Source organism: Pseudophryne corroboree, chromosome 2 (assembly GCF_028390025.1).
Source record: "Pseudophryne corroboree isolate aPseCor3 chromosome 2, aPseCor3.hap2, whole genome shotgun sequence".
NCBI lineage: Eukaryota > Metazoa > Chordata > Amphibia > Anura > Myobatrachidae > Pseudophryne > Pseudophryne corroboree.
In genome coordinates this window covers 168,407,807-168,435,380 of record NC_086445.1, presented here as the reverse complement: position 1 = coordinate 168,435,380, position 27,574 = coordinate 168,407,807, and the positions used below count along the sequence as shown (strand labels likewise).

The 27,574-nt window shown below is 46.8% G+C and overlaps 1 protein-coding gene across 6 annotated transcripts in view; it reads left to right on the top strand.

The window, feature by feature from the left end:
• The first annotated feature begins 399 nt into the window (after positions 1-399).
• LOC135005911 (G patch domain-containing protein 8-like) overlaps positions 400-27,574 on the top strand; it is a 238,166-nt gene continuing 210,991 nt past the window's right edge. For 5 of the 6 annotated variants that reach the window (XR_010206446.1, XM_063951978.1, XM_063951977.1 and 2 more), the window contains exons 1-2: positions 400-607; positions 25,486-25,590. Coding sequence is in view for 5 of the 6 variants with exons in the window: in XM_063951978.1 (XP_063808048.1) it covers positions 491-607; positions 25,486-25,590 (222 nt within the window). In the remaining variant the exon portion in view is untranslated. The remainder of the gene's footprint in view (positions 608-25,485; positions 25,591-27,574) is intronic. The other variant, XM_063951980.1, reaches the window with a different exon arrangement.

Genomic DNA, 27,574 nt, shown 5'->3' with positions numbered 1-27,574 from the left:
TGGTCCATTTTGTGACAGCGGGACTGTCGAATCCGTTTTTTATTGAATATGTCGAATTCGGGTCCCGGCGGCCAATCCAAAAACGGTCTAATTCCAGTCGGAGTTCGACCGCAATTGCATATATATGTTGTTTGTATGTGTTCTTTTTCTGACTTCGACATGATATTTTCTGTCAGCCAGTTCATTTTCTCCTTATTGCTGCATTCCCAACACTTTCCTGTTAACTGTGCATGGATATGGGAAAGGTTATCAGCAAAGATTATCTGAAATAGCAGAACCTTACTACAGCTTCTATGCAGGACATTTTCTTTGCTATAACACTGCTATAACCAGTATACTTATACCCAGAGGGTGGTACACAGTTCTCACATTAAGAAGAAACGAAAGTGAAAGTGGATCCAGAACACAAACTTCCGATTCTCTCTGTCAGTTCTTGGAGGTAGCAGCTGACAGCACAGTAATCACTGCAATTTATGGTCGACTCTGCACCATGTCTGCCCAGCCACCGAGACCCTGCGCTTTCTGCCCTGAGCTGGAGGAGAATGAAGAGATTGGGAAATTGCTGGTGTCACCTGATGGGGCGATTGTCGCTCACTCCAACTGCATGGTGAGACGTGGGAAATCTGTAGTTACAGATGGGGCACATTGTGAGACACTACCTCACTCTGGGGGATATGTACTAAGCAGTGATAAAAGTGGAGAAGTGAGCCAGTGGAAAAGTTGCCCTTGGCAACCAATCAGCTGCTCTGTATACTTTTATAGTATGCAAATTATAAATGTTACGTCAATGCTGATTGATTGCCATGGGCAACTTCTCCACTGGCTCACTTCTCCACTTTTATCACTGCTTAGTACATGTCCCCCTCTGGAGTCTATTTACTTAGCATTGGAGAAAGATAAAGTGGTGAGAGATAATGTACTAACCAACACCTAACTGCCATGTTTCAGTCTGGGGGAAGGGGGGGGGGGGGGGTGTTATATCAAAGTCCAGAGAGAGGTAAAATTGTGAGAGATAAAATATTAGCCAATAAGCATTATATCTTACATTCTACAGGCTGTGTTTGAAAAATGACAGAAACTGATTGGTTGGTACTTTATCTCCAGGGATCAGTAAATAGACCCCTCTGTCTGCACATTAAATACCTGCAGCTCTGTACTCAGTGGTAGATGCATGGGTGCAATGTCATCTAGTGACTGCTTTCATTAAGAAGTGACCTGCAGTCTAAGTAGGGCTATACAGTAGTCTCATACAGGAGCTGACAGTCACTCTCTTATAGTAGGAACCCCGGCTCTCAGCTGGTCACACACTAGGGTGCAGTGAGGACTCCTACTCAGTGTGGTCTGCTGGGTCCTCAAGTGAGTAATTGAGCATAATTATTTATCCAATAATATATTTATCGGCTGGGGGAAAGTTAGCAAGCTGATTACCTATTTCTAATACCTTCCAAACATGTTTACAAGGCTATTTGTATTTACATCCACAGGCCAGGGTTTCATTTTTATTATAATTTTTTTCCCTGAACTATTAAATCAACAAATAAATGTAACACAAATCTTTGGCAGGAAGCACTAACAGGGACAATGCAGACAAACCTCCAAAACCTGCTGTTTTCAAGGGTTAACTGCATTCTCTATGGGGGTCATTCCGACCCGATCGCAGCGATCGTGTAAGAACTGCCCCGACGCCACAGCACGCCGGCGCGTGCCGGGCGGCCGTCGTTCCCTAGTGTTTGCCTCTGTCTGATTGACAGGTAGAAGCGGTCGCTGGGAGAGAAGGGGTGGCACGGCTGCGTTTGGCCGCTGTTTTGGGGGCGTGGTCCGGCCAACGCAGGCGTGGCCGGACCGTGCGGGGGGCGCGACCAGGGGCAGCGAAGAGGTTCTCCGGGCCAGCCGCAGGTGCTGCGCTGGCCGGGAGTTACTCCTCAAATGCAAAAGCATCGCCGCTGTGCAATGCTCTTGCATTTCTGCGGGAAGGGGGGTCCGGCACTGACATGCGGGGCGGACTAGCCCACTGCACAGGCAGGATACACCAATGCTAAAAAAGCGGCCAAACATACAATTTTCGGCTTCTCACTGCACGTGCACCAAACTCCGTAATGCGATACATTCTGGTCTTCAATGCCTATGAACTTCTTTCCGTGATTCCCCCTGAGAGTTATCCAATCGGATCCCTCCCAGCACATGGCACTGCGGCACTCGACGCATGCGCAGAAGATCTCCTGGGTTCAGGACCTGGAAGTCTATTGCAAAGGACAGCTCTTACCAGCAGAGCTGTTCTTTGAGTTTTTTCAAGCATGTGGCATTAATAAGTGCTATTTTGGTTGCAAAGAGTGGCGGGATGCATCACATTCAAAATGCAATGCATCATGCATCCTGCACCAGCTGAGATGTCCGCTGCGGACCACTGGCGCTACAGTCCTCATAGAATGCTATGGAGCTATGATGTGCCAGTATGCATCAAGATCCGGAAAGTGAAACACCATTTATAGACGGCATTGCATAAAGAAGCCTATGAGCTCCTTTCCGCAGAATTCTTTGCAGAGGGAACCCCTTCCGCGGCTTGCTCATATACAATCTGATGACCACACATGCAAAGTGGGACTTCCGGAAGTCCCCATAATGCAAAGATCAGATCTTATTGGAAGAGCTGTTATTAGTGTTTTTATTCATTGATTTGGCGGTAATAAATGCCGCTATGCATGCAATAAGTAGCAGGATGTGTTATATGCATTATGAGATGCATGATACAGCACACCCTGAATCAATTCATTAAATAATTAATTAATACCAGATTAATCCAGGCAAACATAACAGGCACATGTGGGATTGATGTTTTGTAGATGTTTTCCCATATACAGTGTAAGGGCTTATTATACTCTACACATACAGTACAGTATATGGGCTTATTATACTCTACACATGCAGTACAGTGTAAGGGCTTATTATACTCTACACATACAGTACAGTATACGGGCTTATTATACTCTACACATGCAGTACAGCGTAAGGGCTTATTATACTCTATACAAACAGTACAGTATATGGGCTTATTGTATTCTACACATACAGTACAGTATATGGGCTTATTATACTCTACACATACAGTACAGTGTAAGGGCTTATTATACTCTACACATACAGTACAGTATATGGACTTATTATACTCTACACATATAGTACAGTATATGGGCTTATTATACTCTACACATGCAGTACAGCGTAAGGGCTTATTATACTCTATACATACAGTACAGTATATGGGCTTATTATACTCTACACTTACAGTACAGTATATGGGCTTATTATACTCTACACATACAGTACAGTGTAAGGGCTTATTATACTCTACACATACAGTACAGTGTAAGGGCTAATATTATACTCTATACATACAGTACAGTATAAGGGCTTATTATACTCTACACATACAGTACAGTATATGGGCTTATTATACTCTACACTTACAGTACAGTATATGGGCTTATTATACTGTACACATACAGTACAGTGTAAGGGCATAATATACTCTACACATACATTACAGTATATGGGCTTATTATACTCTACACATATAGTACAGTATATAAGCTTATTAAACTCTACACATACAGTACAGTATATGGGCTTATTATACTCTACACATACAGTACAGTATATGGGCTTATTATGCTCTACACCAGGGGTGGGGAACCTCCGGCCCGCGGGCCGTATACGGCCCGCGAAGCCGTTTGGTCCGGCCCACCAGCTTGTGTCAGTGAGACACGCTGCCGCTCAGTCCGGCGGCAGCGTGTCTCAGCTGTCAGAACAGGGAGACGGAGGAGAGTGCGGCTGTCGAGTGGGAGCAGCGGCGTGTAGTACTTCAAACCAGCCGCCGGTCCGTGAGCCAATCAGAGCTCGCGGATTGGCAGCCAATCAGGAGCCGCGGCTGCCGGTCCGCGAGCTCTGATTGGCTCTCGAACCGGCGGCTGGTTTGAAGTACTACACGCCGCCGCTCCCACACGACAGCCGCGCTCTCCTCCGTGTCCCATGGTAAGCAGCACGGAGGGGAGAGGGCATCTGTATAGCTGGCACTGTGGGGACATTTGTATACCTGGCACTGTGAGGGGCATTTGTATACCTGGCACTGTGAGGGGCATTTGTATACCTGGCACTGTGGGGGCATTTGTATACCTGGCACTGTGGGGACATTTGTATACCTGGCACTGTGAGGGGCATTTGTATACCTGGCACTGTGAGGGGCATTTGTATACCTGGCACTGTGGGGGGGCATTTGTATACCTGGCACTGTGGGGGCATCTGTATACCTGGCACTGTGGGGACATCTGTATACCTGGCACGGTGAGGGGCATTTGTATACCTGGCACTGTGGGGGGCATTTGTATACCTGGCACTGTGGGGGCATCTGTATACCTGGCACTGTGGGGACATCTGTATACCTGGCACGGTGAGGGGCATTTGTATACCTGGCACTGTGGGGGCATCTGTATACCTGGCACTGTGGGGGCATCTGTATACCTGGCACTGTGGGGACATCTGTATACCTGGCACTGTGAGGGGCATTTGTATACCTGGCACTGTGGGGGCATCTGTATACCTGGCACTGTGGGGACATCTGAATACCTGGCACTGTGAGGGGCATTTGTATACCTGGCACTGTGAGGGGCATTTGTATACCTGGCACTGTGGGGACATTTGTATACCTGGCACTGTGAGGGGCATTTGTATACCTGGCACTGTGAGGGGCATTTGTATACCTGGCACTGTGGGGGGCATTTGTATACCTGGCACTGTGGGGGCATCTGTATACCTGGCACTGTGGGGACATCTGTATACCTGGCACGGTGAGGGGCATTTGTATACCTGGCACTGTGGGGGGCATTTGTATACCTGGCACTGTGGGGGCATCTGTATACCTGGCACTGTGGGGACATCTGTATACCTGGCACGGTGAGGGGCATTTGTATACCTGGCACTGTGGGGGCATCTGTATACCTGGCACTGTGGGGGCATCTGTATACCTGGCACTGTGGGGACATCTGTATACCTGGCACTGTGAGGGGCATTTGTATACCTGGCACTGTGGGGGCATCTGTATACCTGGCACTGTGGGGACATCTGAATACCTGGCACTGTGAGGGGCATTTGTATACCTGGCACTGTGAGGGGCATTTGTATACCTGGCACTGTGGGGGCATTTGTTTACCTGGCACTGTGGGGACATTTGTATACCTGGCACTGTGAGGGGCATTTGTATACCTGGCACTGTGGGGGGCATTTGTATACCTGGCACTGTGGGGGCATCTGTATACCTGGCACTGTGGGGACATCTGTATACCTGGTACGGTGAGGGGCATTTGTATACCTGGCACTGTGGGGGCATCTGTATACCTGGCACTGTGGGGGCATCTGTATACCTGGCACTGTGGGGACATCTGTATACCTGGCACTGTGAGGGGCATTTGTATACCTGGCACTGTGGGGGCATCTGTATTCCTGGCACTGTGGGGACATCTGTATACCTGGCACTGTGAGGGGCATTTGTATACCTGGCACTGTGAGGGGCATTTGTATACCTGGCACTGTGGGGGCATTTGTATACCTGGCACTGTGGGGGCAATTGTGGATCTGGCACCGCACTATTGGGGGCATATGTGTATCACGTCCCATTTTAACTGGCCACACCCATTTTTTTGGCACGTGCGCGCCTCCGGCGCGCGGGGCAGACCTACTGGGGGGCAGGGTAATTTTTTAAGTTGAGAATTTTTGTATGGCCCCCGAAGGATTTTATAAATATCCAAATGGCCCCCGGTAGATAAAAGGTTCCCCACCCCTGCTCTACACGTTCAGTACAGTGTAAGGGCTTATTATACTCTACATAAACAGGACAGTATATGGGTTTATTTATTATACTCTACACATATAGTACAGTATATGGGCTTATTATACTCTACACATATAGTACAGTATTTGGGCTTATTATACTCTACACATACAGTACAGTATATGGGCTTATACTCTACACATACAGTACAGTATATGGGCTTATTATACTCTACACATACAGTACAGTATATGGGCTTATTATACTCTACACATATAGTACAGTATATGGGCTTATTATACTCTACACATACAGTACAGTATATGGGCTTATTATACTCTACACATACAGTACAGTATATGGGCTTATTATGCTCTACACATACAGTACAGTGTAAGGGCTTATTATACTGTACACATACAGTACAGTATATGGGCTTATACTCTACACATACAGTACAGTATATGGGCTTATTATACTCAACACATATAGTACAGTATATGGGCTTATTATACTCTACATATACAGTACAGTGTAAGGGCTTATTATGCTCTACACAGACAGTACAGTGTAAGGGCTTATACTCTACATGTACAGTACAGTATATGGGCTTATTATACTCTACACATACAGTACAGTATATGGGCTTATTATACTCTACACATATAGTACAGTATATGGGCTTATTATACTCTACACATACAGTACAGTGTAAGGACTTATTATACTCTACACATACAGTACAGTGTAAGGGCTTATTATAATGTACACATACAGTACAGTATATGGGCTTATACTCTACACATACAGTACAGTGTAAGGGCATATTATACTCTATACATACAGTATATGGGCTTATTATACTCTACACATATAGTACAGTATATGGGCTTATTATACTCTACACATACAGTACAGTGTAAGGACTTATTATACTCTACACATACAGTACAGTGTAAGGGCTTATTATAATGTACACATACAGTACAGTATATGGGCTTATACTGTACACATACAGTACAGTGTAAGGGCATATTATACTCTACACATACAGTACAGTATATGGGCTTATTATACTCTACAAAAAAGTGGTGTGGCATACCAAACAGTGGGCGTGGTATATCAAAAAAAGGCACGTAGCCTTGCTGCACAGAGTGTAATGACTGCCTCACACGAAATAACACATTGGCCCCCACAGGTAAAAACCTCAAACACATATGCCCCCACAGTGCCATGTGCCCACAGTGCCAGATATGCCCCCACAGTGCCAGATATGCCCCCACAGTGCCAGATTACAGATATGCCCCCACAGTGCCATGTGCCCACAGTGCCAGATATGACCCAACAGTGCCAGATATGACCCCACAGTGCCAGATACAGATATGACCCCACAGTGCCAGATACAGAAATAACAACAAAAACTTAAGATATATCCCTGCGCACAAATGCCGCCAACCCAAGGTCTATCCTAGTGTGTTACCTAACACACTAATAAATGCTGAAGAGGGTGTTTTAGGATAATCCCTAGGTGGCGCAAATAATGAATGGTACAAAGAAATTACCCGTGTGGGCTAAAGTCCGTTCTTTTTCATACAGGCGAGTTCATACGTAAGTCCGTCGTCCAAAAGATGATGTATGAAAAAAACCCACAATGTAAACACAAATGTTCAGTAACACTCTTTGTAGATACTCGAGGGGTAAAGTATACACCCAGGCTCCTTCGGCTATTCCAGTACTTGGGATGTGCAGTTCTACTCGTAAGGTTCACCTCAGTGATTCACATAAAAGTGCTGCTTACATGTGCTTACTTCTAAAAAAAATGGTATTAATCCCATCAAGGTTTCTTTCACCCATATGAACGTGGTATCCAAAACAGTCAAGCACCCATGCATATATCTCTAAATGTATAGGATGCTCACGTGTGTGTTTACTTCAAGATGCAGTGTACTTTCACATAAAGGTTTCTTTCGACGTATTCCAGTGTAGTCCTCCTCTATTCCTTCAAATTTTACTTCATGCTCATGGAGCATGTGGTGGAGCATGTGGAAGCTGAATACCATTTACCAGTGAATTCAACGAAACAACGAACCTATTGTGACGAATATTTGTGTGTTTTAAACTATTTTATTAAAAATCTTTCGGACCCTCATATATTCCTTCATTTTTTTTGTGCTCACATTGAGCATGAAGTAAAATTTGAAGGAATAGAGGAGGACTACACTGGAATACGTCGAAAGAAACCTTTATGTGAAAGTACACTGCATCTTGAAGTAAGCACACACGTGAGCATCCTATACATTTAGAGATATATTCATGGGTGCTTGACTGTTTTGGATACCACGTTCATATGGGTGAAAGAAACCTTGATGGGATTAATACCATTTTTTTAGAAGCACATGTAAGCAGCACTTTTATGTGAATCACTGAGGTGAACCTTACGAGTAGAACTGCACATCCCAAGTACTGGAATAGCCGAAGGAGCCTGGGTGTATACTTTACCCCTCGAGTATCTGCAAAGAGTGTTACTGAACATTTGTGTTTACATTGTGTGTTTTTTTCATACATCATCTTTTGGACGACGGACTTACGTATGAACTCGCCTGTATGAAAAAGAACGGACTTTAGCCCACACGGGTAATTTCCAGATACAGAAATGACCCCACAGTGCCAGATATGACCCCACAGTGCCAGATTACAGATATGCCCCCACAGTGCCATGTGCCCACAGTGTCAGATATGCCCCCACAGTGCCAGATATGCCCCCACAGTGCCAGATTACAGATATGCCCCCACAGTGCCATGTGCCCACAGTGCCAGATATGACCAAACAGTGCCAGATATGACCCCACAGTGCCAGATACAGATATGACCCCACAGTGCCAGATACAGAAATGACCCCACAGTGCCAGATATGACCCCACAGTGCCAGATTACAGATATGCCCCCACAGTGCCATGTGCCCACAGTGCCAGATATGCCCCCACAGTGCCAGATATGCCCCCACAGTGCCAGATTACAGATATGCCCCCACAGTGCCATGTGCCCACAGTGCCAGATATGACCCCACAGTGCCAGATATGTCCCCACAGTGCCAGATTACAGATATGCCCCCACAGTGCCATGTGCCCACAGTACCAGATATGACCCCACAGTGCCAGATATGACCCCACAGTGCCAGATACAGATATGACCCCACAGTGCCAGATATGCCCCCCACAGTGCCAGATTACAGATATGCCCCCACACTGCCATGTGCCCACAGTGCCAGATATGCCCCCACAGTGCCAGATATGCCCCCACAGTGCCAGATTACAGATATGCCCCCACAGTGCCATGTGCCCACAGTGCCAGATATGACCCCACAGTGCCAGATATGACCCCACAGTGCCAGATACAGATATGACCCCACAGTGCCATGTGCCCACAGTGCTAGATATGCCCCCACAGTGCCAGATTACAGATATGTCCCCACAGTGCCATGTGCCCACAGTGCCAGATATGCCCCCACAGTACCAGATGACCCCACAGTGCCAGATATGCCCCCACAGTGCCAGATTAAAGATATGCCCCCACAGTGCCATGTACCCACAGTGCCAGATATGACCCAACAGTGCCAGATATGACCCCACAGTGCCAGATACAGACCCCACAGTGCCAGATACAGACCCCACAGTGCCATGTGCCCACAGTGCTAGATATGCCCCCACAGTGCCAGATATGACTCCACAGTGCCAGATAAAGATATGCTCCCACAGTGCCATGTGCCCACAGTGCCAGATATGCCCCCACAGTGCCAGATATGCCCCCACAGTGCCATGTGCCCGCAGAGCCAGATATGCCCTCACAGTGCCAGATATGCCCCCACAGTTCCACATATGACCCACATTGCCAGATATGCCGCCACTGAGCCATGTGCCCACAATGCCAGATATGCCCCCATAGTAGGGCTCACCATTGCTGTGTGGTGAGCGCAGCACGCGCTTCTCCTGCCTGCCGCCCTGCTTTTCAGTCTGATCTCCAGCGGGGACGGCAGCGTGTATGTCTCAAATCAGGCGCCGGTCCGCGAGCTCTCATTGGCTAACGAACCGGCACCTGATTTGAGCCATACACTCCGCCGTCACTGCCGGAGACCAGACAGAGGGGCAGGGCGGCAGGCAGGAGAGGCGCGGCTTCGGGTGGCTGGGCGGAGGATCACGATCGACTGGTCGCATGTCCGCGATCGACCAGTCGATCGCGATCGACTGTTTGGCCACCCCTGCAGTACAGTGTAAGGGCATATTATACTCTTCACATACTGTACAGTGTAAGGGCTTATACTCTTCATGTACAGTACAGTATATGGACTTATTATACTCGACACATACAGTACAGTATATGGGTTTATTATACTCTACACATACAGTACAGTATAAGGGCTTATTATACTCTACACATACAGTACAAGGGCTTATTGTATTCTACATATACAGTACAGTATAAGGGCTTATTATACTCTACACATACAGTACAGTATATGGGCTTATTATACTCTACACATACAGTACAGTATATGGGCTTATTATACTCTACACATACAGTACAGTATAAGGGCTTATTATTCTTTACACATACAGTACAGTGTAGGGCTTATTATACTCTACACGTATAGTACACTATAAGGGCTTATTATACTCTACACATACAGTACAGTATAAGGGCTTATTGTGCTACAAATACAGTACAGTATAAGGGCTTATTGTACTTTACACATTGTGTACAGTATAAGGGCTTATTGTGCTACAAATACTGTACAGTGTAACGGCTTATTGTACTCTACACATGCAGTACAGTATATGGCCTTATTGTACTCTACACATACTGTACAGTATAAGGGCTTATTGTACTCTACACATACTGTACAGTGTAAGGGCTTATTGTACTGTACACATACAGTACAGTATAGGGGCTTATTGTACTCTACACATACAGTACAGTATAATGGCTTATTGTATTCTACACAAACAGTACAGTACAAGGGCTTATTGTACTCTACACATACTGTACACTGTAAGGGCTTATTGTACTCTACACATACAGTACAGTATAGGGGCTTATTGTACTCTACACATACAGTACAGTATAATGGCTTATTGTATTCTACACAAACAGTACAGTATAAGGGCTTATTATACTCTACACATACAGTACAGTATAAGGGCTTATTATACTCTACACATACAGTACAGTATATGGGCTTATTATACTCTACACATACAGTACAGTATACGGGCTTATTATTCTTTACACATACAGTACAGTGTAGGGCTTATTATACTCTACACGTATAGTACACTATAAGGGCTTATTATTCTCTACACATACAGTACAGTATAAGGGCTTATTGTGCTACAAATACAGTACAGTATAAGGGCTTATTGTACTCTACACATACTGTACAGTGTAACGGCTTATTGTACTCTACACATACAGTACAGTATATGGCCTTATTGTACTCTACACATACTGTACAGTATAAGGGCTTATTGTACTCTACACATACTGTACAGTGTAAGGACTTATTGTACTCTACACATACAGTACAGTATAGGGGCTTATTGTACTCTACACATACAGTACAGTGTAATGGCTTATTGTATTCTATACAAACAGTACAGTATAAGGGCTTATTGTACTCTACACATACTGTACAGTGTAAGGGCTTATTGTACTCTACACATACAGTACAGTATATGGGCTTATTGTACTCTACACATACAGTATAGTATAATGGCTTATTGTATTCTACACAAACAGTACAGTATAATGGCTTACTGTGCTCTACACGTACAGTATAAGGGCTTATTGTTCTCTACACATGCAGTACAGTATAATGGCTTAATGTTCTTTACACATACAGTACAGTATAAGGGCTTACTGTGCTTTACACATACAGTACAGTATAAGGGCTTATTGTATTCTACACATACAGTACAGTATAAGGGTTTATTTTTCTCTACACATACATTACATTATAGTGGCTAATTGTTCTCTACTAGAGATGAGCGGGTTCGGTTCGTCGAGATCCGAACCCCCCCGAACTTCACGTGTTTTTCACGGGTCCGAGGCAGCCTCGGGTCTTCCCGCCTTGCTCGGTTAACCCGAACGAGGCTGAACATCATCATTCCGCTGTCGGATTCTCGCAAGATTCACGTTCTATATAAAGAGTTGCGCGTCGCCGCCATTTTCACTTGTGCATTGGAGATTGAACGGAGAGGACATGGCTACGTTCTCTGCCTGAAAAGCTCCATATCTGTGCTCAGTGTGCTGCAAATATCTGTGCTCAATGTGCTGCATTGTGGGGACCACCAGTATAGTACAGTACAGTAGGCCATTGCTGTATCTTGCAGCTCCGTGTCAGACTCAGTTCTAGACAGTATCCTGATCATCAGTGCTCAATATCTGCTGCATTGTTGTGTGACCAGTATATACTATATATATTATATATAGTAGTACAGTGCAGCACTTTGGTGACCAACAGTATATAGTTGTACAGTACGGTAGACCATTGCTGTATCTTGCAGCTCCGTGTCACTGCAAGTATCCATTCCATATCTGTGCTGCATTTTTGTGAGCAGTATATATAGTAGTACAGTGCAGCATTTTGGTGACCAACAGTATATAGTTGTACAGTACAGTAGGCCATTGCTGTATCTTGCAGCTCCGTGTCACTGCAAGTATCCATTCCATATCTGTGCTGCATTTTTGTGAGCAGTATATATAGTAGTACAGTGCAGCATTTTGGTGACCAACAGTATATAGTTGTACAGTACAGTAGGTCATTGCTGTATCTTGCAGCTCCGCGGTGTCACTTCAAGTATCCATACCTGTGCTGCATTGTTGTGAGCAGTATATAGTAGTACAGTGCAGCATTGTGGTGACCAGTATACTACAGTACAATAGTCCAGTGCTGTTCTCGCTGCTCAGTGTTAGTTATCCGTAGTATCATCAGTGCTCAGTAAAATCAGTGCTCAGTATAATCAGTGATTGATCAGTATAATCAGTTCTCAGTATAATCAGTGCGCTGTTAGACGTGTGCCCGTTTTCCGCCATTAGTGCATTGGAATTTAGACAATTGATGAAGTTATTGTGTCCCCGGTACAAAATCCCATCTAGATTCCACTTCACTAGGCAGGCGATAGCGAGATTTTACCAATTAATATCAGTAATTTATAATTAATTATTAATTACAGTTATCTTGCCAAATGATTCCAGTGATTTTGTCATTTTCTTCCAGTGATTTGGACCAATAATACCATTGATTAGAACGAATAATTCCTGTGATATTGTCATTTTCTTCCAGTGATTTGGACCAATAATACCATTGATTAGAACGAATAATTCCTGTGATTTTGTCATTTTCTTCCAGTGATTTGGACCAATAATACCATTGATTAGAGCGAATAATTCCTGTGATTTTGTCATTTTCTTCCAGTGATTTGGAACAATGGGGGTCATTCCGAGTTGTTCGCTCGCAAGCTGCTTTTAGCAGCTTTGCACACGCTAAGCCGCTGCCTACTGGGAGTGAATCTTAGCTTATCAAAATTGCGAACGAAAGATTAGCAAAATAGCGAATAGACACTTCTTAGCAGTTTCTGAGTAGCTCCACACTTACTCGGCATCTGCGATCAGTTCAGTGTTTGTCATTCCTGGTTTGACGTCACAAACACACCCAGCGTTCGCCCAGACACTCCTCCGTTTCTCCAGCCACTCCCGCGTTTTTCCCAGAAACGGTAGCGTTTTTTCGCACACACCCATAAAATGGCCAGTTTCCGCCCAGAAACACCCACTTCCTGTCAATCACATTACGATCACCAGAACGATGAAAAAACCTCGTAATGCCGTGAGTAAAATACCTAACTGCATAGCAAATTTACTTGGCGCAGTCGCACTGCGGACATTGCGCATGCGCATTAGCGACTAATCGCTCCGTTGCGTGAAAAAAATACCGAGCGAACAACTCGGAATGACCCCCAATAATACCATTGATTAGAACGAATAATTCCTGTGATTTTGTCATTTTCTTCCAGTGATTTGGACCAATAATACCATTGATTAGAACAAATAATTCCTGTGATTTTGTCATTTTCTTCCAGTGATTTGGACCAATAATACCATTGATTAGAACAAATAATTCCTGTGATTTTGTCATTTTCTTCCATTGATTTGGACCAATAATACCATTGATTAGAACAAATAATTCCTGTGATATTGAGGTGTTTGTGTCGCTTAGCTTAGCCGTCCAGTGACCACAGTGCACCTCTTTTTCTCTTTTCTTTGCATCATGGGGGTCATTCCGAGTTGATCGCTCGTTATTTTTTTTTCCGCAACGGAGCGATTAGTCGCTAATGCGCATGCGCATTGTCCGCAGTGCGACTGCGCCAAGTAAATTTGCTATGCAGTTAGGTATTTTACTCACGGCATTACGAGGTTTTTTCTTCGTTCTGGTGATCGTAATGTGATTGACAGGAAGTGGGTGTTTCTGGGCGGAAACTGGCCGTTTTATGGGTGTGTGCGAAAAAACGCTACCGTTTCTGGGAAAAACGCGGGAGTGGCTGGAGAAACGGAGGAGTGTCTGGCCGAACGCTGGGTGTGTTTGTGACGTCAAACCAGGAACGAAACTGACTGAACTGATCGCAGTTGCCGAGTAAGTGTGGAGCTACTCAGAAACTGCTAAGAAGTGTCTATTTGCAATTCTGCTAATCTTTCGTTCGCAATTTTAATAAGCTAAGATTCACTCCCAGTAGGCGGCGGCTTAGCGTGTGCAAAGCTGCTAAAAGCAGCTTGCGAGCGATCAACTCGGAATGACCCCCCATGTGCTGTTTGGGGCCAATTTTTTTAAGTGCCATCCTGTCTGACAATGCAGTGCCACGCCTAGATGGGCCAGGTGTTTGTGCCGCCCTCTTGGGTTGCTTAGCTTAGTCATCCAGCGACCTCGGTGCAAATTTTAGGATTAAAAATAGTATTGTGAGTTGTGAGGTGTTCAGAATAGACTGGAAATGAGTGGAAATTGTGGTTATTGAGGTTAATAATACTATAGGATCAAAATTAGCCCCAAATTCTATGATTTAAGCTGTTTTTGAGGGGTTTTTGGAAAAAAAAACACCCGAATCCGACAAAAAATTTTCAGGGAGGTTTTGCCAAAATGCGTCCGAATCCAAAACACGGCCGCGGAACCGAATCCAAAACCAAAACACAAAACCCGAAATATTTCCGGTGCACATCTCTATTCTCTACACATACAGTACAGTATATGGGCTTATTGTTCTGTACACATACAGTACAGTATAAGGGCTTATTATACTCTACACATACAGAGCCCTTAGGAATGTGAGACACATGCCTAAAGGCGGCACTTGCTGGGGGGGTGGCACACCATACTGATTAGGCCCAGGTGATTCTTTTTTTCCCCGTCACTATGACTTATATTTTTGTATTTTATTTAGCAAATGACAGGGTTGGGACAAATGGTAGTAAATTGAGGTCCAGGAGCTGGTAGTAGGGTGAGGCTGGGGCTGCTTTGATTGTCTCCAGGCATTTGGACTGGCACACAGAATTAAATGGGCAATGACGTGATTGTGGTGGGAGGGAAATAATGTGCCTAGGGGTTGCCTGACCCATAAATCCACCCCTGCTCCTTAGGCATGCTAGTCTGATGTCTCTTCTAGCCTCTTGCTGCCCTATTCAAGACAGCAGCCAGTACAATAGTAACATTAGCTAGACATTTCTCTATAGAAAACAGATGTTGCAGTAGGTATACAGAAGCTGTTGTCAAACAGTCCTATATTCTTAGAACTAGGGTGACCAGCCCAGGCTGTTATCAATCCCGGTATTCCCGGGATTGGATTCTTTTCAATGTGTCCGCTCCCTGCCATGCCCAGCCCACAAAACTCACCCTAACCTAGATGGGCGAGATGGGCCACTTGCTGAAGGAGGTAAGATGCGGGGCAGTGCATGAGGCGAGGTCCCGTGACGGGTGGCTTGTTGCGCAGCGTGTCCTCTGAATTCACGTCTTGCTGTGCAATGCGCACAGCCGGGGGGCAGGAGGAGCTGAGCAAGGTAAGCAGCGCAGCGTCTGAGCCTCCAAAGGATGCTCAACGCTGCCCAGCATAGAAAAAGTAAGGTGGTGGCCAATCCCGAAAATCCCGGAATTTTAGGCCAGGATCCCTCCAATCCCAACCCCGGGATTGGCCACCTTACTTAGTACAAAGCCAGTTTACAGGCAGTAAATTCCTGAGATGTGCATTTTGTTAGAAGACTTGCCACCTAGCAATAGTTACTACATACTTTGGTTGTTGCTCTCGTGCAAATCGAATTATGTTCTCCATTAATCTTTTTAACAAAGGTCAGAGCCAGCGACCAGCGAGCAGCATGTATTATTTCTTGTTAAGTTATTCACTTTGCTTCTGCCTGACTTAGTAATAGCTGCACCTAGTAGTGACTTAGGATTTTGGGGGTCATTCCGAGTTGATCACTAGCTGCTGTTGTTCGCAGCGCAGCGATCAGTCTAAAAATTGGCATTTCTGTGCATGAGTATGCACCGCATTGCGCACGCGCGATGTACGGGTACAAAGGCCTTTGTGGTTTTGCACAGATTCTAGCGATGTTTTCATTCGCACTGGCGGGCGCAAGAAGATTGACAGGAAAGGGGCATTTCTTGGTGGTAACTGACTGTTTTCAGGGAGTGCTTAGAAAAACGCAGGCGTGCCAGGAAAAACGCAGGCGTGGCTGGGCGAATGCTGGGCGGGTGTGTGACATTAAAAGCCAACCCTCCAACATTAGAAAGATGAAGCCCACCTGGTCAGCATGTATCAATTGCGGGAGAACTGAGTTCAACCTCAGAGCTAGGATTTGGGCGAAAAGTTTAATATCATTATTTAGCAGGGAGATAGGGCGATAACTAGAACACGAGTTGGGGTCTTTCCCTGGTTTATGAATTAAGACAATCCGAGCCTCCAGTGTACTGGGAGACAGAGGTTCACCCTTGAGGGATCCATTAAAGAGCCTGCAAAGGTGGGGCAGAAGAATCCCCTTGAATACCATCAGGCCCAGGGGCCTTGCCTGGTTTCTGAATCTTAAGGGCATTGTCTATTTCTTCAATAGTTATCTCTGAACCCAACTGAGACACCATCGAACCACTCAACGATGGTAAATTGCATTTATCCAAAAGGGTCTAAATCCCCTCGTTGAATCTCAGTGAAGGTGAGGAAGCCGCAACCGCATTATATAGTGATTTATAGTATTCCTCAAATTCACTAAGAATGTGGTCAGGCTCATGTGTTAATACCCCTTGTTTAGTACGAATAGACAAGATATTCTTGGAGGAAATTTGGGCTCTCAACTTCCTGGCAAGAAGTTTGTCTGCCTTATCCCCTTTTTCGTAATAAATCTGATTGAGGCGCCTAAGGCATTGTTCTGTCTTATGAGATTACAACATATTGAGTTCACCCCTAACTTTAAGTAGCCGATCTAAGTCAGCTTGTCACAGGGAAGACCTATGAATTTCCTCCAGACGATGGAGTTGGTCAGTCAACTCCAAAATCTTTTGGGAGCGCTGTTTAGTGAGCCTAGGTGCAATCTGTATGAAGTGGCCCCGAAGGACTGCCTTATGAGCCTCCCATAAAGTCATATCGGACATACCAGGGGTCTGATTCAAGCTAAAGTAATCAGTCAGTACCTGAGTGACCTGTGGCAGAACATCTGTACGCTGGAGAAGAGCGTCATTGAGGGACCAGGAGGGAGGAGACAAAGTGCAGGACAAACCAGAGAGAATCAAAGATACCGGGGCAAGGTCAGACCATGTAATTGGGTGAATAAGACATTTTTGGATTTTAGAGGTTAAATCTCTCCCAACCATAATCATATCTATCCTCGTATAAAGATTATGCACCGGTGAAAAAAAAGTATAGTCTTTAACTAAGGGGTCAAGAACTCTCCAAGAATCGAAGAGTAGGTGGTTTTTAAGTAGTGACAACAGGGCTCTAGAATTACGATTACTTGTATGGGACTGGAAAGGGGGAAGGGAATGGGAGCGGTCGAGGCTGTGGTGGAGTATGGTATTGAAATCCCCTGCCATTAAAATATCACCTTTTCTATATTGGGCAATCTTGGAATCTAAAGAGACGAAGAATGAGGCCTGATTAACGTTAGGGGCATAGACGTTAATCAGAGTAATAGGAACATTATTAAGCTTGCCCACAATGATGAGAAATCTACCCCTTTTGTCTCTAATAATTTTTTTTGACTCCAAGTGTAAGTGGGCGGGAATCAATATGGCGACCCCACGTTTCTTCTGGGTATGATCGCATGCATGTATAACTACCGGGTGATGTCTAGAGCGCAATTCGGAATGGGAAGTACCTCTAAAATGCTTCTCCTGAAGGAACACCAGATCTCCCCCAACCTGTTTTAGAAAAATAAATAATTTAGTCCTCTTTTGGGGGCCAAATCAATTTTTTTTGCAGTGTTCTATAAATGTGTGTGTATAATAAAAGTATTTATATTTAGAAAATATGGGAAGGGGCATCACAGGATGGGCTTTCTCTAGGATCAGTTTAGTCATGCTCCTTCCCCACGCGGGCATGTGCCTAATGCCTCTATTGGAAAAATAATGGGGGGTGGGCGGAGGCACAAGGCACCAAAAAGTCTACTTATGGCTCTGCACTGATCCCTTAACAGAAGCCCCATAATAGCGCACACAGATCCCCTCACAGCAGCCCCCTTAATAGCGCACACTGATCTCACAGCAGCCCCCACTCATAGTGCACACTGATCCCCTCACAGCAGTCCCCAGCTCCCCTCATTGTACACGCTGATCCTCTCATAGCACTAAGGGACACCTCCCCCCAGGCAGCGCCATCACACTCACCTTCTTTGATCTCATCTGAGGGGCCTAGCCAGCTCAGCTGTGATAGGATACTGGCAGCAGCGGATGTAGGGGGGGGGGGGGGAGGGGGGAGTGGGACCCGTAGTCCTGGTCTCGGGAAGGGGAGAGGCCTGCTCCTTCACTTTCCTCTTCTGGCCAGAGGCGAGATTGCCTTCTGCCCCACTGTACTTCTCCGTCTTGTCCGCAGCAGTGTCCTCACCCCTTGTCTGCGGCCAGCGGCAGAGTGCTGTAATAAGTCAGTCTGGCTCATTACAGTACTGCTCACAGTGCTGCAGACTGCAGGAGCAGGGCCCCTTCACTAACACGGGTCCCAATGCAACGCACTGGCTGCATCGCTGGTAGTTACGCCACTCTACCTCACTATCGTCATGCTTTTGGTGGAGCAGTCAAGTTTTTTGAGGACTATCTGGTGATCAAAACAATTGTCCCTATTTTTTGCAAAGGGGTTTGAAGGGTTTCATTATACCACCAGCTGTGTAATCAGCTTTTACCTTATTAACAAGTACCTTTCTTTTCACGCTATACATTTATATCTATACAGAACAGACAATTTATGATCGGTAGCCTGCACACCAAAATGCAAAAGTTATAAATGTATTTCTAAAACATTGCAGTGAGCACTTAGTAACAGCAATAGCACAAGTACTTAGCTGAGATAATGACTGGATCATACAGCGATATGTGACTAAAGTAAAACATTCCACTAGCTGTTTCCATACCTGTGTTGCAACTTTATAAAGGAAACCACTCTGCCAATAGTGAGCAACAATAACATCTGTGTCTTTCTCAGTGTTGCTCAACTGTTTTCCGGGCTATCAGAGACTTAAAGAAATCGGCCAATTAATGAATTTGCTATCCTTTTGGTCGCATACTGAGGGCCGCCCATCGCTGGGCAAGGCCGCCCAGCATGCTGACCGCACCTCCCCCCCTTCAACAGGCAAAAATTGCATTCGATTCGCAATTTCTGCTTGTCAGCAGAAACTACAGATTACTCCTGCCGGCGCAGCTTAGCTGTGGCCGCAGGAGTCCCGGCGCCGCGTTTCCTGTCGTGGTGGCTGCGTGTGACATCACGCAGCCGCCGTGACCATGCCCCCGTTGGTGCTGCACCGCCCACCATTCGGGTCGCTCGCTCCCACAACGCTCCGTCTCCTCCCTGGAAATGGAGAGTTGCCCGCCCGCGACCACTTCTGCCTGATTGATTGATCGCATTTTCTGTCTGTCCTGGGTCAGAATTGACGTCAGACACCCGCCCTGCAAACGCATTGGACATGCCTGCGTTTTTTCCAACCACTCCCTGAAAACGGTCATTTGACACCCACAAACGCCTTCTTCCTGTCAGTCTCCTTGCGATCGGCTGTGCAAATGGATTCTTCGTAAAATCCATCGCACAGCAATGATCCGCTTTATACCTGTGCGACGTGCCTGCACATTGCGGTGCATACGCATGCGCAGTTCTCACCTGATCGCAGGGCTACAAAAAACGCTAGCGAGCAATCGGGTCTGAATGACCCCCAAGGTCAGAAGGCAAATCTGGTTGGTACAAACAACATCAAATAGGCAAATACAAGTATGCAGTGAGATCAAAAGGCAGATCAGGCTGGTACACAGCATTATCAAACAGAGAGATGGAATTATGCAGCATGAGGTCAGAGAGCACCTAGTACTGACTGCTAGGTGAAGCCTTACTATAAGGGGGTAATTTCGACTTGATCACTCGCTGCAGTTTTTAACAGCGCAGCGAACAGGTTACTACTGCGCATGCGTATGCACCGCAATGTGCAGGCGCGTTGTACGGGTACAAAGCGAATCGTTGCTAGGTGATGGATTTAACGAAGAATCCATTTGCACAGCCGATCGCAAGGAAATTGACGGGAAGAAGGCATTTGTGGGTTGCGACTGACCGTTTTCTGGGTGTGTTTGGAAAAACGCAGACGTGTCCAATGCGTTTGCAGGGTGGGTGTCTTACGTCAATTCCGGGACCAAAAAGACTGAGTGATCGCAAGGGTGTAAGTCCAGAGCCACTCAGAAACTGCAAAAAAAAAAATTTGTCCTGCTCGGCTGCACAAGCATTTGCACACTTGCAAAGCAAAAATACACTCCCCTATAGGCAGCGACTATGCGTTTGCACGGCTGCAAAAAGTAGCTAGCGAGCGATCAACTCGGAATGATGGCCAAATCCTTAAGGGCTGCGACTCCCTTGCTGACGTGATACTTAAAATTATAGGTTGTGGTCTCAAGGGAAGACCGCAGAGGATACTGTATTCCTTTTTGGCACACTCTTGGTAGATGTAGTTCGTTTACAACATAACTTTTATTCTATCATTTTAAGAAAACAAAAAGGTGAGCCTCTTTTATTCTAATGGTGGGGTCAGTCTTAAGATTTTGGTATGTAGTTCCATCATTTAATTATCTAAAGACCTCCTCCATATACTTGTCCTTGTCCATTAGGACAACCCCCCCCCCCCCCCCCCCCTTATCTGCTGGTTTTATTGCTAGTTCTGAATCCTCCTGCAGGGATTTGATGGCTTTGAACTCCTTATTGGTGAGTTTAAGGCGATTATGTTCTGACTCTGGACCTGCACATACCCACCACTACATTGCTGACATCTGTGGAATCCGTCAGATCCTTAAACGTTGCTGTTTTCCCATTTATGGATGTTTACATGCTGTTTTAAATTTCATGTTTGTGAGTGTATTTTATAAAAATTTTATGCCCTTTGTGAAGACTGGCTGCACTATTACGTTTGTTATTGTGCTTATTCCTCCAACGCTGAATAAGCTCTGAGGAGGGGAGCACATATGGGATGCGGTTAAGATCCCGCCGGACGGATTCCCTGCGGTCGAATAACAGACACCGGAATCCCGACCGGCACAATCCCGACATATTCTCCCTCCGTGGGTGTCCTATATTTGTTTTCCAGCTGCTTTCTATTGTTAACTGCGTACATCATTAGCAAATAATTTTCTCACTGCCATAATACATGCCAGTTACATGCCCCCCAGTGCCAGTTACATTGCCCCACAGTGCCAGATACATGCCCCACAATGCCAGTTACATTGCCCAACAGTGCCAGTTACATTGCCCCACAGTGCCAGATACATGACCCACAGTGCCAGTTACATTGCCCCACAGTGCCAGATACATGCCCCACAATGCCAGTTACATTGCCCCACAGTGCCAGTTACATGCCCCACAGTGCCAGGCCCCACTCAGTGCCAGTTACATATGCCCCATTTGGTGCCAGATACATGCTCCACTGTGCCGCCACAGTGCCAGATAAATGCCCCACAATGCCAGTTACATTGCCCAACAGTGCCAGTTACATTGCCCCACAGTGCCAGATACATGACCCACAGTGCCAGTTACATTGCCCCACAGTGCCAGATACATGCCCCACAATGCCAGTTACATTGCCCCACAGTGCCAGTTACATTGCCCCACAGTGCCAGTTACAGTGCCCCACAGTGCCAGTTACATGCCCCACAGTGCCAGTTACATTGCCCCACAGTGCCAGATAAATGCCCCACAATACCAGTTACATTGCCCCACAGTGCCAGTTACATTGCGCCACAGTGCCAGTTACATTGCCCCACAGTGCCAGTTACATGCCCCACAGTGCCAGTTACATGCCCCACAATGCCAGTTACATTGCCCCACAGTGCCAGTTACATGCCCCACAATGCCAGTTACATTGCCCCACAGTGCCAGTTACATGCCCCACAGTGCCAGTTACATGCCCCACAATGCCAGTTACATTGCCCCACAGTGCCAGTTACATGCCCCACAGTGCCAGGCCCCACTCAGTGCCAGTTACATATGCCCCATTTGGTGCCAGATACATGCTCCACTGTGCCGCCAAGCCCGCCGCCCCCCCGCCCCCGTCACTTACCGCTTGCTCTATGTGAGGGGAGGAGAGCGCAGCGCAGCACCTCTCCTTCCCCTCACCGCTCCAGGTCTCCGGCGGCTGTCTGGCTCCGGTTCGCTAGCCAATCAGAGCTCGCGGACCGGCAGCCAATCAGGAGCGGCTAAAAATGGGCGTGGTCACACTCCAGAAGGGGTGTGGCCACACTCCAGAAGGGGTGTGGCCACTGAAAATGGCCCACAGTGCCAGTTACATTGCCCCACAGTGCCAGATACAATGCCCCACAGTGCCAGTTACATTGCCCCACAGTGCCAGATACAATGCCCCACAGTGCCAGTTACATTGTCTCACAGTGCCAGATACAATGCCCCTTTTTTGTGTACCTCGCCGCCCGCTTCTTTGCTCTAGTTATGCTACTAACCTCGGACGCTTGCGACGATAGGGATGAAGGAGAGGAGGAACTGACAGAACTAGAGCGCGCGGAGGAGCCCGATGCCGAGTCCTCCATTTCATCTGACGTTGCCGACCACTCGGATGCTCCCGCTGTGGAAAAACTTCGAAGTCCTCGTCTTCACTCACGTCTACTGCGGCCTCACCACAAACACCTGAAAAAGACGACAAAGCACGGGACCCGGAAACCACTCCCGGAGCATGCCTACTATTCCGGGGTACCTCCGCCCGCGACTAGCGTCCGCGCTTTGTTCCTACCTGTTGGTTGCCTAACTGCGCCGCGGCCACCTCCAGGTCATGACAAGCGTGCGCTATCTGCCCAACTGCTGACCCCGTCGGCGTGAAGGACGCCCCAGCTACTGTGCGCGTGCCTGAACGACTCGCTGTCCCCGGAGAAGCGGCTGCGATCAATGGGCCCAACGCCGCTACCAACGATGACAGCGCTGAGGCTAACTCCTCGGAGGCCTCCTGACTGCCCCCAAACTCATGGCCACGACCTTGCGTGTTCCTGCCTGCTCCTCTGCCCCTCGCCTCCCCCATATGCCCTGCGCCCACGCTCACCCAATAAGCTGCCACTGCAGCTGCCCCTGGCACACGTGCCCTCCTCCTGCAGCCCGGAGCTCCCTCCGGCTGCAGGGAAGGCAATCGTATGGGGCCCAGTGAGGTTATCATTATATGCCCCCCCTTGCCCCCCCAGCCGGACTCCGTCTGTAAGAGAGACTGCGGGGGAGACTCAGAGCCTTGTGGCGCCGCTGCGCGTATACGTGCGCGGTCGGCACCACTAGCTGAGCGAACGGCCGCGCACGTCCCTTGCAGCTGCCGCCCGAGCCCCGGCGACAGCCCTTTCCCGCCTAGCCGCCGCACTTCGCCCGCCTTGCCGCCCTCGGCCGGCATCTACCTGCGCCCTTGAAATGGAGGGCGGCACCTCAGGAGGTGGAGGTGCAGGCCGAGGCCCGGCCACCTCCCCTCTCTTGTGCCCCGCCTCTCGCCCGCCGTCCGCGGCCGGAGATTACCTCCGGACCAAACTCCTGGGGCAGGGGAGACCGAGTCCGCCTGGCAACCGCCGCGCGGGTACGCGCGCCGTCGCCAGGGAATGGGGAACCGTGAACTAGGGACATTAGGCCCAGCCGAGGCTCCCTCCACCCCGCCCTCAGAGCGGTAACGAGATGGAGCCCCGGCCGAACGGTGGGGGCGAGAGGCAGCCATGCAAGCAGCACCTGCCCTCAGGGAATGCACTGGAAGGCGAGGGGGAGCAGGAGGGCAAATAACACCGGGCACAAGCTATACCTATACTGTTGTAAACTATAATAAACTTCTCACACAGAAAATTTACCTCATATATAACCTGTTTAAATCCCTAATGAAATGCTCTAAAACTGAGAAACACTCACCAGCCAGCAGGCAAACTAGCAGAGAGAGACCCCTAGATGACCTATATCACCCTATATATGCTGATCTCTCCCCTATCTACCATTGGCTGTACTTTTCATAACCCCTTATGTCCACACCCATCACAGGAGGTTTAACTCTCTCCATTCCTATGCCTGTCATTTCGTTCTCCTTATCCAGCATCTCACAACCACCAACATTGCAGATATATTCTCTCACTCCATTATTTATTTATTACCAGTTATTTATATAGCTCACACATATTCTGCAGCGCTTTACAGATACTATTAGGCCATTCACATCAGTCCCTGCCCCAGTGGAGTTTACAATTTATATTTCCTACCACATGCACAAGCACACACTTAAAACAAAAGGGTTAATTTTTTTTGTTTTGTTGGGAGCCAATTAACCTGCCAGTATATTTTTGGATTGTGGGAGGAAACCGGAGTACCCGGAGGAAACCCACACAATTACGGGGAGAATATACAAACTCCACACAGTTAGGGCCATGGTGGGAATTGAACCCATTCGTACTGCCATTATTACAGTTCTTTAATTCTTCAGGATTATTGTTTATAAACCTTGTGACCATTCATCCCGCAGAAGTGTATACAGGCCTTAAAATCCTCCTCTTTAGAATGTAAGCTCTCACGAGCAGGGCCCTCAACCCTCATGTGCTTATCCTTCAATTTAAACCATATTCGAAGACACCAAATCCCGCGGATTTCTGCCACCCTGATACTTATTTCAGTGTCATCTGCTGCTGTAGCTATATATATATATATTTACCCTGTACTTGTCCTATATTGTTTTCAACTGTAAGTCACTATTTCCTGTTTTGATTATTCGTTTATGTAATCTGTAATTGGGCGCTGTAGATCCATGCGGTGCCATATAAAAAAGGATAATAATAATAAGTAAACGTTCAGCTATAAATGGACTCACTTTTAACTTGTACAATTAAGCATTCGGCACAGCAACTAAGTAAAAGTAACTTGTTCTTTAGTAATGTTGGCTTAATATTTGTTTTTTTTTTCCAGCTCTTTTCGCCTCAAGTGGTTTCAAAGGACACATACTCTCAAGATTTCTTTGGTGAACTAAATGTTAAATCTGTAGAAACCGAGATAGAGAGAGCAAGAAAACTGGTAAGATACTAGTATAAATGTGCTACATAGGGGTCTATTCATACAGCAGGGAAAAGCCCTGTTTTGCTTTTCTCTTACGTCCTAGAGGATACTGGGGTCCATTTAGTACCATGGGGTATAGATGGGTCCACCGGGAGCCTTGGGCACTTTAAGAATTTAACAGTGTGCACTGGCTCCTCCCTCTATGCTTCTCCTACCAGACTCAGTCTAGGAAACTGTGCCCAAGGAGATGGACATACTTTGAGAGAAGGATATGAAAGGACAGTGGTGAGATTCGAACCAGCACACACGAAACAAGAGGAAAGCCATGGCTCCTCCCTCTATGCTTAGGGAAGCTCCTGAAGAGTTTTCTGCATTTATTTTGTCACCGGGGGCGGTATTAGAGTACTAAGAGTAGAGTAGAGTACTAAGCCCCTATTAAGGGAATTTAGTCTGCGACCTGGCTAAGTTTAGCATTAGCAATAAGGGCACGGTGTGGCTGGCTCCATCATACTCTGTGTCTCCCTAGAAGGGCTCTGTGTGAGTTAACTGTGCTTTAACCTTTTCCTCCGTGTGTGGGTGTGCTTTCACATTTACAGTGTCAAAGGAATGTGTTTCATGCATGGCAGAGTGTTTTTCTTCCCCAGGCGGATCACTACAGTGTACTCAGGATAGTACACATTCTCAAGCTAGTGGGTCTGACCCAGCATGGTTAGATACCTTAAAAGGGATGAGTACAAATATTTCTACTAGATTATCCCATAATGAGAAAGAGACGCAATATTTAAGACAGTCTGTGGATGACCTGATGAATAGAGATTCAGCTCCCATACCGGCGTCTCAGACCCCCACCATTTGTCCTCAAAAACATACACTGGCTCAAATCCTGCAGGCTGATACTGACGATGATGTGTCAGACGCGGAGGAGAGTGAGGTGGACTCAAGGAGGAGAGGGGGGGGCGGTGAATGCAATCAGAGACGTTCTGCAAATTCCTGATAAGGAGGCAGAGGAGGACGAGGAATCTTATTTTAATGTAAAAAAGAAATTCTCTTCTACTTTCCCTGCATCAAAGGAGTTAAATTCCCTGTTTGAAGAAACTTGGGTTAATCCTGATAAGAAATTTCAGATCCCTAAGAGGTTACTCACATCCTTCCCTTTTCCTCAAGATGATAGGAGGAAATGGAAAAACCCACCGATTGTTGATGCATCGGTATCTAGGTTGTCACATAAAATAATCTTGCCTGTCCCCGAGGCAGCCTCCTTAAAGGACACGGCTGACCGGAAGATTGAGACCACTCTCAAATCCCTGTACACAGCTGCTGGGGTGGCCCAAAGACCCACTATTGCTTGTGCGTGGATCACTAGGTCCATTGCAAAATGGTCAGGTAACCTAATAGAGGGGTTAGATTCCTTATCCAGAGAGGAGGTAGTTTTACTCCTACACCATATACAGGACTCATATACAGGCAGGGGCTTATGGCTATGCTGGTGGACTGCAGGTGAGGCCTTATTTTGAGATGAACTGGATACATAGATATCCAAGGCTACTGTAGGTAAGACTACATATCTTCCTTCCGCAGCTCCCCCGGTCAGAGAGACCTACTCAGCTCCAACCTTGCAGTCCTTTCGGACAGCAAAATAAAAAAATAAAACCAAGGGTTCTTCTACGGCTTTCAGAGGTGTTAGAGGTAAATCCAAGAAACCAGCAACTACAGGTTCTCAGGAACAGAAGTCAGGTTCTGTTTCCTCAAAGCCTTCAGCATGACGGTGGACCGCACTGCCTGGACGACAGGCAGGGGAGCCCGATTAAGATATTTCAGTCACATACGGGCAACATCATGCCAGGATTACTGGGTCAAAGATCTCATTGCCCAGGTATCCAGACTGGAGTTTCATGAACTCCCACCTCACAGTTTCTTCAAATCAGGCTTACCAGGTTCTCAGGAAACAAGCATAACTTTACAGGACGCAATTCAAAGACTGGTACAGATTCAGGTCATTGTT